Source organism: Eptesicus fuscus, chromosome 15 (genome assembly GCF_027574615.1).
Source record: "Eptesicus fuscus isolate TK198812 chromosome 15, DD_ASM_mEF_20220401, whole genome shotgun sequence".
NCBI classification, from domain to species: Eukaryota; Metazoa; Chordata; class Mammalia; order Chiroptera; family Vespertilionidae; genus Eptesicus; species Eptesicus fuscus.
The window spans coordinates 41,654,422-41,671,297 of record NC_072487.1 but is presented as its reverse complement, the minus strand read 5'-3'; the positions used below and the strand labels follow the sequence as shown (position 1 = coordinate 41,671,297).

The window sequence follows — 16,876 nt, the reverse complement described above, 5'->3', positions numbered from 1 at the left end:
TAAATTACCATCACTCTGCTACGCCCACGATTGGGCGGCAGGAGGCTGGGGGGCGGGACTCGGGGTGGCCTATCCGGCCATTGAGAGGCATGGATCCGCTGCCACTGAGGGGGGCTACCCTGCTGTTGAGACTCCCGCCCCCTGCGCCTCTCAACAGCAGGGTAGCCCTCCTCAGCGGCCACGTACCATCAAAAGTCGGGGAGCTGGGTGCCTGTCTGCTCCGGCACCAGGCCTTTCAGAAGCCCAGCTCCACTGCGAAAAGCGAAAGCGTGTAGGGTACCCTACACATGCATGATTCAATCATGCACTGGGCCTCTAGTAGATTATATGAAGCAAATAGCTTTCTTACTATATATATGTTCAGTAATTTCACAAAAATGCATAGGTAATAATGAGAGAAGAACCCTTTTGTTTTCATAATATTATAAATTGCATGCAGTTTCTTGAAATGATATCCTGAAAAAGTGTGTGTCAGGTGTCGTCATGGTGCACCGACTTGATGCTGGTGCTGACTGGGTGGTTGGTCTGGTGGCCTTTCCTATAGGGGAGAGAATGTGGAATAAATAGCAAAATGAACTGCGTATTAAGTTAAAAGAAATAAACAGATTACTGACAAATGTAGAGGAGTCCTGGGTCTTAATAAGTTGGGCTCCATTTGGATCTAAAAGTGCAAAGGATTGATTTTCTTTTATCAGGAGAAAACCGGAGTGTGTGACTCTGGGTTCCAACAAGGGCACGATCAGAATGGGTAGAGTAGGATTATTTATAAAGAAGCTGTTGACAGGGGTAGGGATCCGGCCTCCAGGGAAAACCACCACCAGTGGATAGGGTGTCAAACCAACCTCCCCAGTCGTGGGCATGTTCCTTACCTTCTGTCAAACTTAGTTTCCTCCTCTATGAATCGAGGATACTGTCTGCTTCTCCAGGTCACTAGCAGCAGTAGTGATCATGTATGTGAGGTGCTTGCATTCGTTGTCTGGCAGGGAAACCAGTCGGAAAGGTGGGCACCAGGCCCGAGAGAGCACGTGGAAACCAGACACCAGCAGAGCTCCCTCACCCAGCCTGCGGATGGCCCTAGGCCAGGCGCTGTGCTGCCGAGAAATAGTGATTCTGCTCAGGGCAGCCTTGATATGAAATCCCAGCCGAGGAGTATGTTGTGGCCTCTGTTCAATGTGGAAGCATAGAAAGTCAGCCTCCTTTAAAAATTTTGCACGAAACCACATTGCACTTAATCATTCCTCTCCTGGCCTTCCCAATATAGAGGATACTAGTATATTATAGAAGTCTGTGCATTTACTTGGGGATTTTTTTTCTTTGCTCAAATGTTTTTACCACTGCATAGTTTACTAAATCCAGAGAAGAAAGTTATAATTTTGCTAGCTCACAAGTGACTTCCTGAGGCCAGTGAGAGCTTCACTCTTTTAAGACTCAGAAAAGCTGCAAGGTGGGTTCCTACAAATACTCTTCACCCCCCACAGTCAGCCTCACACTTTGTTGCATTCTGCCTGGCTGGTGCCAGCCCAGCAGTACTTTAAAACGTCATTCTAGAATCTTGCCTTCCATTGAAAAAGTGCTGTTGTACAGTCAGTCCAAATCTATAAACACGCGAAAAACTGAATGGAGCTCATTTTCTTGAGCTCTGGGTCTTACTATAACTCTGGAACTCATGACAGCCAGGACTCAGAGTTGAAATCTGTATGTTAAAAAGCAGCCCATGCTAGTTTACTTAAAGCAAAAGTTCCAAATTACACAAGTGAAGATGAGTTTTAAATCATGTTTTCAAGTTTTATACTAATGGCTTAATAAACTTGATAGGCTTTTTATTATACACAGGGCGGCCAGACAGATAAGTGGGACCAAGTGTGGGATTGATTTAATGATATCATTAAATTAGTATTTTACATCTATTTTCTTCTGTAGCGAAAGCAAAACAGCCCAGCCCATGAAGGGAATGACTAGGATAACAGCAACAGGAAAATTAGGAGGAAGCCAAGGAATAGAGTTAATTGACCGGAGGTGCCTGACCAGGTTAGAGGAGTAAAATGCCCACAGGCTTTTGGGGGTGATAAAGATGGAATGGGCTGGAGAAGTGAGGGAAGTGGGTGTTAACCTGCATGCAAGTGGTATCTGCTGCTCAAGGAATGGCCTATATAGTCTGGGTGGAGAGAATCACAGTGGGCTAGTATAGAATTCTAGGGGCGTGAGTGCACCTGGGGTCAGCCAGAGGAGAGACCTTGGCCAAGGAGAGAAAGGAGGCGTGGCTAGAGGGGTTGGCAGAGAACCTGCCCACGATTTCAAGGAGGAAGACGTGATTGTGGTGTCACATACTGCAGAGGAGGAGTAGACTGAGACAAGGCCACAGGTAAGGTCTTTGGAGACCTGAAAGAGCCATGTGGGCTGCCCACTGACAGCAGAAGATTGACTTTGCAAGGAAGATTAGGGAATAGTGAGAAGTGAAGATGCCATGCCTTGGTCTGATGGGAAAAAGAAGGTAGTTGTGATCACGCCAGGTGACTGCAAGGGACTGATATTTAGCAGCAGAATACCTTACCTTCTTCGATTCACTCATTACTACAGATTTAGAGCAATCGTCCTCAAGTGGGACAAGCTACGTGTGATGTTGAAAAGTCCAGGTTCCGTGTCTCTGGAATGAGAATCTCTGTGCTGGAGGAGGAAACATAGAACCCATACCACTGTTGGGTCCAGGGACTTAATCCCACGAGCTGAAAACTATCCCTCACCCCCAGCCTTCCATGCCCCTCACCTGCAAGAACTGGGGTGAGCAGAGTGCCCCACTTTGGGAAGCAGAAGGGGTAGATTCTGCTCATAGTTTCCAAGGCAGGATTGTAATGGAAATGCTACAACAACCTTCTGACTTGGTACTTGCTCTCATCCATGTAAATCAGAGACTGGAACAAACAGAACTGACAGCTCTGCTTAAAAAAGCTTTTGGGGAGTTTGAAAAGGAAATTAAAAGAAGCCTAATGCTATGTGAACCATGTAACCTAAATTCAAAACAAAACAAAAAAGCCTTTATTAAGCCGTCTCAACATGCTTTATCTATAAATTTTTTTTATTAAGTTAAACAGCAGAAAATAAAATGGTCTTTTAAAACTAGTATCAAGTTCTTTCCTTTTATTATTAATAGGCATTAACATGCGAGGTGGGAATTTAGGTAGATCTCCCTCCTTTTCCCCCCTCTGATGGGAATACAATGTGTACTACCGTGGATCTGGATTCCTGCAGGTTAAACAGAGATCTAGATTAGAAGTGAGATATCGTTAAAAATGGTATTTCAGGGAACTGTACACCTCTAATCTCACAGAGCTAAGCGATGTGGGTCAAGTTCTAGATGCATATTGAAAGTGATTGAATTTCACAACAGAGAATTCCATGTTTGGTCAAGAAAAGGGCCTGAGGTAGCAAGATGCTAATGCCCAGCCAATTCCATGTTTGGGTTTTCCACACCACTTGGACCGGGATGGTCTGAATTTCGCTCTCTTGTTTTGCCTAAGCAAGGGTGCCTTGCTTAACTTTTCAGCTTTTCTGTGGTTTTAACATTTTGCACTCGGATGTCGAGTGTGACTCGACACGGTTAGCATTGGTAGCAGGAATCGAGAAAAAAGCAAGCGAGTGCAAAGGGTTAAAGGTGGTGGTGGTTATATTACCAAGCTCTAGGATTTCCATGATGCTGAAAGGGAAGGCTTAGTGATGGAGAGAATTTGGAAGAGGTATGTGCCCAGATGGTACTAACACCTCTTGATTGCAAAGATTATTTCCTCCCTCTTCACAAAATTCTTTCAATTAAACAAATATTTAAAAGAACTGGTGGGACGAAGTTATGTTTAAATCTCTTATTTATTTCATGGTATAGTTTTCAAGGTAAAGTAATGTAATAGTAATAAAGGCTTAACTGATCCACAGCCTGATATTCCAGAAATAATTTTTAATTGCCTACTGAGCAGACCCATTTAGAAAGTGCTCACAGTATATAAAACTAACTTAAAGTAATTCTGTAAGGAGCTCTCCCTAATTCTGATGGTCTTTCTTTGTCCTTTCCCTTCTGCCACATGTTGAGAGTTTAATTTGTGTTTCTCAAGTGATATTAGGCTACCATGAAAGTAGAAGGTTAGAGTACGGTCCAGCCTTTTTTTTTTTTTTTTGGCCCCTCCCCCTTTTTTAATTTTAGGGAGGGAGAGAGAGAGAGAGAGAGAGAGAGAGAGAAAGAAACATCAATGTAAGAGAGATACATTGAACTGCAACCTACGAATGTGCCCTGACCAGAAATCGAACCAGGTGGTAACACTCCAACCAACTGAGCCACACCAGCCAGGCAAGGTCCAGCCTTTTAAAGGTGTTCTCTATCAGAAAAGAATCATTTAGATCTTACATGCTCCCAAAATATCAATTATTTGTGTATATCAATTATTTGTGATATTATTCACTTCAGAAAAAAATCCAGGTTTCCAGTTTAAGAGATTGAGCTAATCGATTTAATTACTTGTTAGTAGTTATGTATAGTTCTAAATCCCCCAATTCTTATATAATGAAACACACCAGTCTCTTGAATGGTATGTCGCCTCTGCTCTGGCTTATTGCACTTGGCTTTCATAGGTAGAAGGTGCATTTGCAGTATTTAGATTATTTATTCATTCAACAAGTATTTGGTAAACAAGACCCATAAACCTAGACCCATGCCAGGAATTAAGCTATAGCTTGTATTATTTTCTCATTTCTTTGAGTAGGAGGCATATGTATATTTTAACAAAAGTATCTATATATATAAAAGCTTAAGCTTCGGTTGACCAGTTGCTGTGATGACACACTGACCACCAGGGGGCAGATGCTCAACGCAGGAGCTGCCTCCTGGTGGTCAGTGCACTCCCACAGCCAACCTCCGTAGCTGGCCAACCTCCTGCGGCCAGCTAACCTCCCGTGGTCCTTCCCCCTGGCTGGCTGGCTCCAATCAGCCTGATCACTGGCCAGGCTGAGGGACCCCACCCATGCACGAATTTGTGCACTGGACCTCTAGTTATTAAATATGAGAACTTGAATTAAATGCTTTTCTGTGTTTAATGCAAACATAAAATATCAATGGATGCTTCTGATTGATTCCTTGTTTTTAGTACCCCTGTTATAGCCATTCATGACATTACAGCTAATGGCAAAGGCTTCTCTTTAGAGTTCATTGTATTGTATTTTGTATTGGTAGGTAGTGTAACTGACTTTCACAAGGAAATTCAAACAGCATCTTTGCCCTTATATGTGTTAATAAGTTTATATCACCACTCGTGGCATTTATTTTCTGACTGTGGATAAATCATATTTGTTTCTGTGTGTTTAATTATGTGATTTTTATTCCAATGATAGACATGTTCTATGTTTTCACACAAAATAGAGCTCATTTTAGCCAACAAAAAGAAAAAAAAACAACTGTTGCGATAAGCTTGTTTTATACCTATACCTAGCATCATCAAAATAGAAGCCTGAAAAATCATTCTTTGGGGTTGTTATTGGAAGCATAGCTTAACATCTCTAGCCAAGAATCACAATATTTTAGTTTGCTTTATTAATTTTTTTTATGAAAGGGGATTTTTTCCCCAAAAAAACACACAATATCTGTTCATTAGTCTTTAACAAGTTTCTCTATGTTTCTTGTAATTTATTTGAATCCTCTGTAATTACTTTTGCTTTGTTGATACTAATTTTTCCCACTCTCCGCCTTATTATACTAATTTTCATATCTCTTGTTTCCCTCTTTATTTCCATTTGTATTTTCAGATATATTTCTTCACTAAGATGCCAACTGACCACTCTTAGGGTATAAGTCTGTGTAATGACTTTTGGGAGGGGATGAAGCACAACAGTACCTTTGTTTTATGTCATTGAAGTCATTTCTGGGGGAAAAGGCAATAACCAGTGAACTGTTTGCAGAGCTTTATCAAATACTCTCTTTTCCTATTTTTAAAGTGTCCATTTCCCAGAAAGACTGGTTATTTGTCCTTTGAAAATGTAAGGGTTTTTTTCTCCCAATTAAACTTAAACTATTTCAAAACATTGGGCTTCTAGGGGAGCAAATCTCACATGCTGAAATTATACTCTGTTAATAGAAAAGCAAAATTGATACCATGTCAACCTATAAATTTCACCATCTGCACCTTTGTGCCTATAGATTGCATTAGGTGCACGGCTCTCACAGAGCTTGCATTGTGTGATGCACTGGCTTAGTATAGAAAAGAGGAAAAATGCTTGCCTTGGCCTCATCTCCTTAAAAGGCATTCAGACTTCTGTTCTTGAATGAGTAGGGGAATCCGGGGCAGAGAAAATAGGATATTTTCACATCTTGCTGACTTGTTTCTGGCTTTAGGGGCCATTTAAAAAGAGAGTAAGCATGGGCACACCAAAACTGAAGCAGTGAGTGAACAGATATATCCCGAGCATGCTATCACTGATATTTCACCTATGTTTAGTTTGTCCACATGACGGATCTCCCCTGTTTTCATTTCTTTTGAATATTTCCCAATAATTTCCACAAAATTTTTCTAGAATTTTGATGTTAAAATTGATGTGACCAGCCCTGGCTGGTGTGGATCAGCAGTTAGAGCATTGGCTAATGCACCGAAGGATCATGGGCTTGATTCCTGGTGGGGCCCCCATCTCCATTGGGGCACGTTCAGGAGGCAACCAATAGATTTGTCTCTCTCACCTCTCTCTCTCTCTCTCTCTCTCTCTCTCTCTCTCTCTCTCTCTCTCTCCCCACCCCTTCTCTCTCTCTCTCTCTCTCTCTCTCTCTCTCTCTCTCTCTCTCTCTCTCTCTCTCTGTTTCTCCCTCCTTTCCTCCCTTCCTTCCACTCTCTCTGAAAATCAATGAAAAAAGTATCCTCAGGTGAGGATTCACAAAACAAAACAAAAATAAAATAAAACAAATTGTGAACAGTAATTCCTAAGAAATAAGTGGAGCTATCAGTTGCATTATGTCTAGCCACGAAGTTAGTCAATTCTTATTTCTCATGAGACAATGTTCTTTAGCCATGGCATGTTATAACAGTCTCAGATACATTCATCTGGGCTAAAAGTGACTTAAAACAAACAAAACTGAATACCTTTTCCAGAAGCTAACTCAACAATTCCCTATATTATGTATTTATGGGTATAAGTTAGAGTTATAATTATATACAGGATGTAAGGGAGACACATGATCCGTATGAAAATAGTGGCTTTATATTTGGGTTTCAGGATAAAAATCAGAAAGAGCCACCCAATTCTAGTTTAAAAACAGTTTGAACCCCTAACTCATTTTTTCCTTATAGCAATAACTTGTCATTATCGTATCAACAGACCTCAGAAGCTCTGCCCTCTTGCCTGGAGGCGCTCCAAAATTCATTTAGGTGCTTTATGTAATACTGGAAAAGATTCTTAGAAATGGGACAAAGTGGATATAAGGTAATTGCTTTTTTCTAATGAAATAGTGCCTTGGTTTTTTGGTCGTAATTTTACGAAGATCCTAAATTGAAATTTAATGGAATAATAGGGCACTCAGGAGTAGCCGTGGTGTGCTGTTCTGTATTATACCCAGCAGGCCTGTCTCTGTGACTTATGGTTGTGCATATCATAGGTTCATTTCCAAACTGCCATTTGATCACAGTTTCTCAGGGCCCAATGGAAAATCCAGAATTCTTGTGGCTCCACTGTATTGTCCGAAAGACTGTCAAGCTCTTGGTCAAGAGAATGGTTTTCATGGTTTGTTCTCATGGTAAATGGATTTGAAAATAAAATGTTATGCTCACAATTACTGAAGTCAGGATCTGGTATTCATCCAGTAGTATGCATAAGAATAAGAACTGACCTAATTAACCATTTGCCTTGTGCGAGGCCCTGTTAATCCTATTTATGTGCATTATTTCATGTAAGTCCCATAGCATCCCTTTGAGATAACCACCCCTTCATTTGCAGATGAGGAAAGCATGGACCTCACCCGACCACTTCGGTGCAGGCAAACCCGCCCTGCCTCCTTGGTGAAGTTCTGGCTCTCTCCCCTTTCTGGTCTCTCCACAAAGTGTGAACTCCTGACTCTGTAGGCAGGCAGTAGAGCCCCATGACAAATAATCTCCAGCAAAATCTCATTTTCCATATCCTATTGACTCTGGCACCTGCTCTGTTTACTTAAGCACTCAGCTGATAAGAACAGGAATCTTTGCTGATTTTTCACCCAGAGCTGGAAGAAAAAGCCTCTTAAGCCAAAAAATAAAATAAAATAACCCTTTCACTGAAACAATACATCGAAGGGGAGGTGCTAGCTCAGTTGATGTGGGGGCATCGCATGAAGCTGGAAAAGGATGGAGTGGAGAGTAAGGGGATCTTTGTAGCCAGTGGAAGTAGGGCAGCAACCACTAAAGTAAGCAGAGCAAGCTTCCCACTACATCCTGCTACCAGTGTTTGTAATAACCTCCAGGGTGGGATGGGACTGGGAAGGAATAACCAAGTTGGAGACTGATGGGGACTAGGCAGGGACTCAGTTATTAAAGCAGAGGTCCATGCAAATGCTTGGAGATCAAAACAAAAAGCAGAACAGTGATGCTAAGATTGGCTTGATGTTATTTACCTGATGTACTGAAGTACTGTTATAGACTAGAATGACCTTAGCATAAGTCCTGTATACCCAGAATTCCCAGCTAATGGGAATACTTAATATTGATCATTTAAAATTTTGTGGCAGGGGGAGGAGGCATGCCCTACACAATAGGCACCCTGTTTTGAGGGATTTTATTACAGAAACTTTTCGTTGATCATAGAGGAAAAAACAGGTCTTTTATCTGAAAACCTGTGTCTCTGAATCTTTGCCTCTCAGCTTGTAGACAAGCCATTCAACTTTGCTGCCCTTTCCTCACTGTGGAAATGTCCTTGTTGCATGACATAAATATCTGCACATTAACGAACACAGGGTTGCATGGCAAGAAGGGCTAGGAAATTACACCAGTGAAGGTCTGGGAAAGAGTAACATCTACTATTTTTTTCCAGGCAAATTTTATTGGTGGTTGCACAGTACCAGGCACTTTATTTAGGAGCTGCAGAGGGGAGAGAAGAAAAGTGGTAGTTTCTCCCCAGGGCACTCCTAGAGCCTGAGACAGACAGATGGTGGAGATAGATGAACATTTGCTGTGCACGTAAGGAGACAGGAGTGACTGCCCAGGGATCGGCACAGGAAGAGTCAGGAAAGCCTTCAGAGAAAAGGAGGCGTTTGAGTTGGATCATGAAGGACAAGAAGCAGTTTTTAAGGATGGACAAGGGCACATAAGGCAAAAAGAACCACAAGAGAGAAAGCCTGGTGGTGTGAAAGGGCTTGCAGGGCTTGGGGAACTGAAAGGAAGTCCGCTTGCTAAGATGCAAGGTGCAGAGGGGACCAGGGGAGATTTGAAGCAAGTGGGAGATGTGCTTGCGTTTGAGTTCAGGGGAAATCATTTGATAGCAGTATGGCGAATGGATTTGAAAGAGAGCTTCCTGAATGCAGGAAGATGCGTTGAGACGCTCTTGCTGTGGTCCATGTAGGAGAGAATGAGGTCCAGACTCAAAACAGTGGAGATGGAGAAGAAGCAAACAGTATGAGGGATGGGTAAGAAGTAGATTGAATAATGCTTAGTGACTAATTGGAAGTGGGGATTCAAGAGGCTGGGAAGAGCCAACATTGTCCAGTTTCCCCCTGAGGTGACTAGGTGAATAAGGGCACCGTTAACCCTGACAGATAAAGAAGAGGAAGACCAGCTTTGGGGGTTTGGGACATGTTGGAATAGAAGGTGCCTGCGGACATCAGGTGGGGAGCCTAGCAGACATTTGGAAGTACTGACCTGGGACTCAGGTGAAAAGCCAAACTGGAAAGGGAAGGTGCAACTGGTATTCTAGAAAAAGGAGAAGGTAGTAGCAGAAAATCGCAGAAGAACACATTTTCAGACAGAGTGGTAGTATTAGCAGATACTGAAAGGAAGACAGGTGAGCGAGGCCCTTACAGGGCTCCTTGGATTTGACCATCTTGACCAGCACAGTGTCAATGGAGCATGGAGGGGAAGGTGAGTTACAGCAGGCTGGGCGCTGAGGGTCAGGAGCAGGTTGGAAAGCCAGTAGGCATGACCATTTTCATTCACTTTGGCTGAGAGAGGAAACAAAGAACTGGCAGGTAAGGTATCCAGGGGGTCAGAGTTAACCCTTTGCACTCGCTTGCTTTTTTCTCGATTCCTGCTACCGATGCTAACCGTGTCGAGTCACACTCGACATCCGAGTGCAAAAGGTTAAACCAAGCTTTTCTTTTTAGACTCCGTATGGCTGCTAACTGAACTCCGGACCCCACCCCAATATCAAGGCTTGTCTGTAGCTTAGGAGTTAGGGGTATGTACTCTATGAAGCATATACAATCTTAGTAAAATACTGTTTCTTATTTTTAAAGAATTCTATTTTTTTTTCAACTTCTAAATTTGAAAACAAGACAACCTAGGTCAAGTAATATTGTTTTCAGAGCTGAATGTGCTCAGTTGGAGCTCAGTTTTCCTGCTTGAAGTACAAAAAACAACTTTCCAAACTTCCTAGGCAGGAACACTACCATTTTGATGGATGAACTGATCAACCTCAGTTGGTAACTTCCCCCTTTTTTTTTTCCCCCCTGTTGGTAAGAGCTTTAAAAATTCTAGAACAGATGCAGTTTTCTTGTGGCACACTGACGGTTTCATTCCAGATATCTCCTGAGAGGCATATAGCATACATGGGAATCCATCTTCATTCTTCTCACTTTCACACACTTCGGAAATCAGTGTGGACACGCTCACCATGCTGCGCCCACTCACTAACAGGAAGAAGGCTTGATCAGTGTTGAGCTGTAAGCGCCTTCTAATTATCCTGATGAGTTCACGCATGTTGCCATGATCAGGTAGAAGAGACTTGATTTTACCCAGGACAGGAAACTCATCCTTGTATCGTTCTTTCATCACCGGGCTTGTGGTCGGATGCTGCTCTCGGATAAGTCGGCCATCTACTCTCCTTCGAAGGTGCGGCGAGGCAGAGGGATCCCTCATCTTTAGGTGGTGGCGGATGCGACTGTGGCAACAGTGACTTCCCTTGTCAGTTCTGTTTTTTAAATAGTTTTCGGATGCTTGTTTTGAGAGTCATGTTTTAATTCACCCATCCCTACGATGAGATGTTATGTTCCTTTCCGGAGAGCCCTTGGGAGTCATCAGTCATCCTCTTCTGCAGTTAAATAAGCACTGCCCTTTGCTGTTGGCTCAAGTGGGGTGGTGGGGGGGGTGCTATCCTGTGACTCATGCATTCTCATTCACAGCGTGTTGAGCAATGCACTTGGTACGAGGGCCTATAAAGCCAGCTGAGGATGTTGTCACCGCACTCGAATTTTCCTCAATGGGGCTGGTTCCTGTCACCACACACCCTTCTGCACACCACGCTTGGAGGCGCTTCTCAATGAAACATTAGTCCTTTTACCCTTTATTACTACATCTAGCATAGTGTTCTCGAACATACCATTGCCTTTTGCTGCTGAATATTTGTCTTGGGTTTTGAGTTGGATTTTTAATGTTACTGGTGTTCTTTCCTTCCCCCTCCCCCCAACAATGAAGTTCTTGGAAGGTTTCCATCCCTCCTGCCCTCATAGACTGACTGCCTTAGGGGAGGCCAGAAGCCATCCCCAGTGCATCTTGTAATGCAGACATTGGCTCTGACGGGAGGCCAGTGCCACAGCCCTCAGAAGGGCTCTCTGGATAGACTGCTCCGTGCTCCCAGCACACTAATTAATTGTCACCTCGGATGGCAGTGAGACCAATTGTTCCTCCATCGCCCTGGCCAGGCTGACTCTGGAAGAGGTGTGGGTCTGCCAGCTCTCCTGCAGTTGGCCAGGAATCTGTGTCCCAGCAGTCTGTCGGGGGAAACAAGCCAATCTGGGGTTTGAGTTTTCATTCGCTGCTTCAGAGATGCCAGCAATGGAGGTGCTTGTTAGGAGTGTTCTAGGGCAATGACTCATGGACCTGTGAGAGTGGTTGGAAGTGTGTGATTTGCTTGGCAAATGGAAGTTGCCCTGGTACAGTGGACCGGTGGCCCTTTGCCACTTAGCGCTTCATTGAATTTACCATCTTCATTCTTTTATTGACTTTGAACTTAAATGAGGAGGAAGACGATGATGTTACCCTACAGGAAGGCTCTGTGGAAGACGTTTCTGGACATGTTGAAGAAAGTGAGGTGATTAAACTCTTGGCAGTGGCTTCACAATGGCCCTAAGCAGCAGGGGCAGGTGGGGTTGTTCTCATTGCTTCCGCTGGAGAAAGTAAAGCAGGAAATCACTTACCTGACTCGCCAGAGGCTCCACGTGGCTGCTACTCAAATCCAGGAGATCCAGCTGACTACGTTGCCTGACACATAATGACATAGATTCAAAGGGCCAGACCCTGAAATGGACAGACCTTCACCGAGGCCCAGGGCTGCTGCCAGCACATCACATGCCTTTGTGCAGATGAACAAAATGAACAAGGGCATCCAATCACAAAGAGGTGTCTTTTCCTGGCTGACAAGGCACACAGCTTGGCAAGCAGAAGTGCCGGCAGGGTTTCAGGCCCCAGGTTGACCCCACTGCACTCAACCTCTGCGTGAGGCACAGAATATACAACCATGTGTGGAGGATCTTACGGGCATGTCTTGACAGAAGACTAGTTCACACGCTTTGCAACCAGTTGAGCAAAGCCTTTACCTCCCTGCTCTCTTCATTCCCAACCTGAAAACAAAAGAGTTCATCCATTACAGAATTGTAAGCGCCCCACCTAAATGGTGTTCCTTAGGAACTCCACTTTTTAAACCAGTTTTCTCCCTGCAAAGTACACTGCCCACCCTTCCTCTCTGATATCTGCTGTAGCAAATGGTAAGGCCACAGTCTGCCCACAGGACGTGGTCTTCAAAGGAGTCATTTCCTCTCCCATCTCCTCCAGGCCACTCCGGAGTGTTTTTTGTGGCACTGGCAACAGGAAGGCACGTTGAATAGCAGCGCTGAAAAGGCACTTTGTTGTTTATGTTAATACTGTGGGTTTGTCTCTGCCTAATAATTAGTGTTTCCGGCTTTCTGAATTTATTTGCCAAAATATTTGCAGGACTTTCGTGAACAAATAAGGGATGGTTCTAGGCATAACTGACCACTGCCTTGCAGGCTCAGCAAACTCCTGGCAGTGTGAGTTTGAGGGGATGGAGCTGCTGAGGGAAAGATTATCGTAGTAAGGGGAAAAGTCTCCTAAATCACTAGCCGGCATTGTTGGTATTAGAGCAACCGCGGTTCTAGGCGGGTTGAAGTGGTCCAGTGTGCCTTGCAGTGCAGGCTAGGTCATTGCCGAGGAGTGATGCTGGGGTTGTAGTGGCAAAAGACCGGTCCAAATTCCATCCAAGTTCCCGAGCCTCCATTTCCGCATCTACAGCATGCAATAATACTATTTGCCTAGCATAGTAAGCAAAATTGTGGCTGCGGGGTACATAAAAGAAAATGTGTGTGAAAGTGCATTGCTAACTCTGCAGCATTATAGAAATGTTATTGTATTAGGTAAGTTTTAAGGATGCCGCTGTCCACAGGAGGATTAATCAAGGAGAGAGCCTTGTTCACGATATTTAGGTTAAAAGGGGTCTATGCTTTACTCTGTTGCATTTTCTCATATAAAGGAGAACGTAAGATGATAAATAGTACAATAATCTCTCTGCTCTCTAGATGACTTAACCTGCTAACTGGTTCTCTGCCTGCCTCACACTTTGAAGAGGTCTTTTTGGCCTGCCCAGGGGCACCCAGGCCTCCTCAGAAGGGGCAGCTGCTCCTCGGCTTCATGTAGCCCTTGCCTTGTGGAATTGCAGGTCCTGACTTGCTCCATACCTCCTGATTTTTCAAAAGAAGGCAGAAATTAGGATTTTCCTGTGAAATTTCCCCATTTTTAATATTGGAAGCTATTTCAGTGTTTTTGAGTAATATTTTACACATTAACAGAATGTGGCCAAAACACATTTTTTAAGCTGCATTTTGCCAGACTGCTGGTTTGTGACCCTCCCTAGGTCTTTGAGCTCATTGTGATAGGGGTCTCATTCCCTCAGGAATAATACACACCAGGGGAATGCTCAGCTAGAGCATCCACCCCCTTTCCTGCCTTCTCCCATCCAGAGTGTCACCGAGCCACGTTTCTTTCTGATCTGCTGTATTGTGGCTCCCGCGCCAGGCAAGCAGGTCTTTCTTTCCTCGACAATGACATTCTTTTAGGACCTTCTTGTCTACAACAGTCCAGACCCTTCTGCTCTTGGGCTTCCCGGTGCTACACCTTCCAAGATACTGCTCTTTCTTCCAGTGGGGTGACTTCTCATTTTTCACGCATTCCAGATTATGTACACCTTGTAGAAGTTCGTAGGAAGCATCTTTACTTCTCTTGGTGATTCTGGAAGAGGAAGCCATCTTTGTAGAGAAATGGTTGAGAGTCCGTGGGGGAAGGACTTACTTATACAGAGGTACAAGCCTTGCAATTATGTGGTGAACTTGAAATTATTTTCCTTAAGTAACTTTTGGGGTTCCTGTGAGAACATAACCCTGCTCAGATGAAACTGCTTTTTTAAATAATGTCCACAAAGGAACTCGATAGATTTTCCAATGTTTCCTACATTTGCCAATCTAACCTACATATACATGCCAGATGGATTGCAAGGGATTCTCATGATTCTGCCTTAAGTTTATAGTGAAATAATACACTAAAGGCATTTACCATTAGAGAATTTTGTTTAAAAAAGGAAGGCCCAATTCCAACTTAGGTTTAGCAATTGCTTCTGATACTTGCCACTGGCTTATTATAAGAAGCAAATAGTAGAAATAACCAGGGGAAAGTGAAATGCATTTTAGCTTTTCTGACAAGAACTGGAACCAAGAATGAATGCAAAAGTGGATTGTTTTTAAATCATAAGTTCTTTGAGTTATAGTCCCTACCAGTCACAGTCTTAAAATGCTAAAAAATAATTTAATGTTAAATCAGCACTTTGCAACTTAGCAACGCATTTGTATATAGTATCTCACTTAATCCCCACAGTTTCATGAGCTAGGTAAAATAGTTTTTTAAAAGGTTCCTAATTTTATTTTATAGATTACAAATAGCCAGATTCGTAGATGTTAAATGACTTGCCCAAGGGCATGTGGAGAGCCTGTGGTATATTGAGATTCAAATTCTCATCTTCCATTTTTATTTCTTCTGACAATTTTTGATTTTCTAAATATTAGGGATTCATTCTATACTCAGCACCTGGTTGAAGCCTGAAATTTTCCCCTTAGAATTTATTCTGATGATTTATTTTATTCCTATGCTTTGGTCTCTGGTTAAAACACTTGAGGTGTCCTTGGGAGAAATAATATAAAGAATAATATAAATATCCATTCAATCTGTTGAATGGATCCTTTCCCCCCTATACTTTATTTTAATGGGTGGTATGGTTAAGGAAGAGGATGAGGAACTATTTTACTGCCTCTTCCAGTTTGACTTGGTCTTGTCCTCTTGCCCAGGTGTGGAATTGGTGGTTCTTTTCATTGTTTCTGCCAAGGAAAGGCTTATGGGGTCCATTTGTACAGCATAATCTTCTATCATGGTAACCTGAGGTTGGTATTACCTTTCATACCTCAGGCACTGCTGTAATAGAAATTGTGATCCGTGTGATGGATATCATTGCATTGAGGTGACATATAGAATTCTGTGAGCCTTGCAAAAGATGTATATACTCCTCAGAGTATCCCAGGCATCCCAAAGCCAGCTCAGCCTGTTTGGGCTATACACCTGAAGGTCTCCAGGGCCGCAGAGGGGCTGTCCTGCCAACACTGAGAGAATCCTAAGGGTCCGGAGTCAGCAGCATGTGGGAACCAGGCGAATGTCTCAGTGTCTCAGCATCCCCGGCCTTGAAAAGCATGCTAAAAGCACGATGACACGCATCTTTCAACTTTTCTGTCTCTCTAGGCAGTCTCCAAAAAATCTCCAAAACAGAAATCAGAATTAAGGAAAATATCTTTTCTCCAAACAAGGTTGTTTTCCATCGCCAAATACTAAGCAGGTTTCTTCCTACATTCCACCCAATTGCATGTCTAAACTGGTTTTGACGAAAATTGGATCCATTTTATTAGCTGAGGAATGCTGTTTGCTGAGTCTGTGCCCTTCTGCACACGTGGTCCTGTCAGGATTGATCAGGCCATGTGGAGGGAATCCATTGGGTGGTGTTAACCCAGCTCTCCTCACCACGGTCAGCATTGGAGTCTGGGTTGCAGCTCCCATCCAGTTCATGTTAGGAGATGCTGCCATCCCTCCCTAAGAACAGTTGAAGTCTGTGGGCAGCCAGGGAAGGGCTGGGGTGGGATGCAGCTTCCTGGTTAAATGTGATGACATCTGTCAAGGGGTGGAGGGAGGAGATAATCAAGGAGTTAAACTTAATATCATTTCTTGTGTCATAGAAGTGCCCCTGGGGAGGGGTTTAATTTATTGAAAATAAACTCCCAAGTCACATAGTCCTTAAGTGATTTCTAAGCTATCCTCCTGCAGATAAAAGGCTAATCTCATTTTTAATGATTTTGCATATATTATGCAGAGCTTTCTGAATAACTGATCTGAAGCCATGGTTATGGGCAACAGTGGGCATTCCCAACTTTAACACACAGGATAGAATTTTTTATCTCACCAAGAAGCCACTGTGCATCCTTGCTAAGCAGTTACCTCTGACTCAGTTTATCCTTGTTTTTTTGAAAGTAAAATCCAAGGTTAAGGATGGTGCCTTGTCAGAGTTATTCATGTAATGAAGTTGATCTCAGAGGATTTTTACCAATGCCAAACTGTCTTTTAAAAACATTGCCATA

At 43.3% G+C, this 16,876-nt stretch overlaps 1 protein-coding gene across 1 annotated transcript; it reads right to left on the bottom strand.

Moving 5' to 3' along the window:
* Positions 1-471: 471 nt before the first annotated feature.
* On the bottom strand, positions 472-11,057 carry LOC129151762 (microtubule-associated proteins 1A/1B light chain 3B-like). Its single transcript, XM_054727661.1, has 2 exons — positions 10,708-11,057; positions 472-538 (listed from the first exon to the last, which is right to left on the bottom strand). The coding sequence occupies exons 1-2, from the start codon at positions 11,055-11,057 to the stop codon at positions 472-474; spliced, it is 417 nt and encodes a 138-aa protein (XP_054583636.1).
* Positions 11,058-16,876: the final 5,819 nt, after the last annotated feature.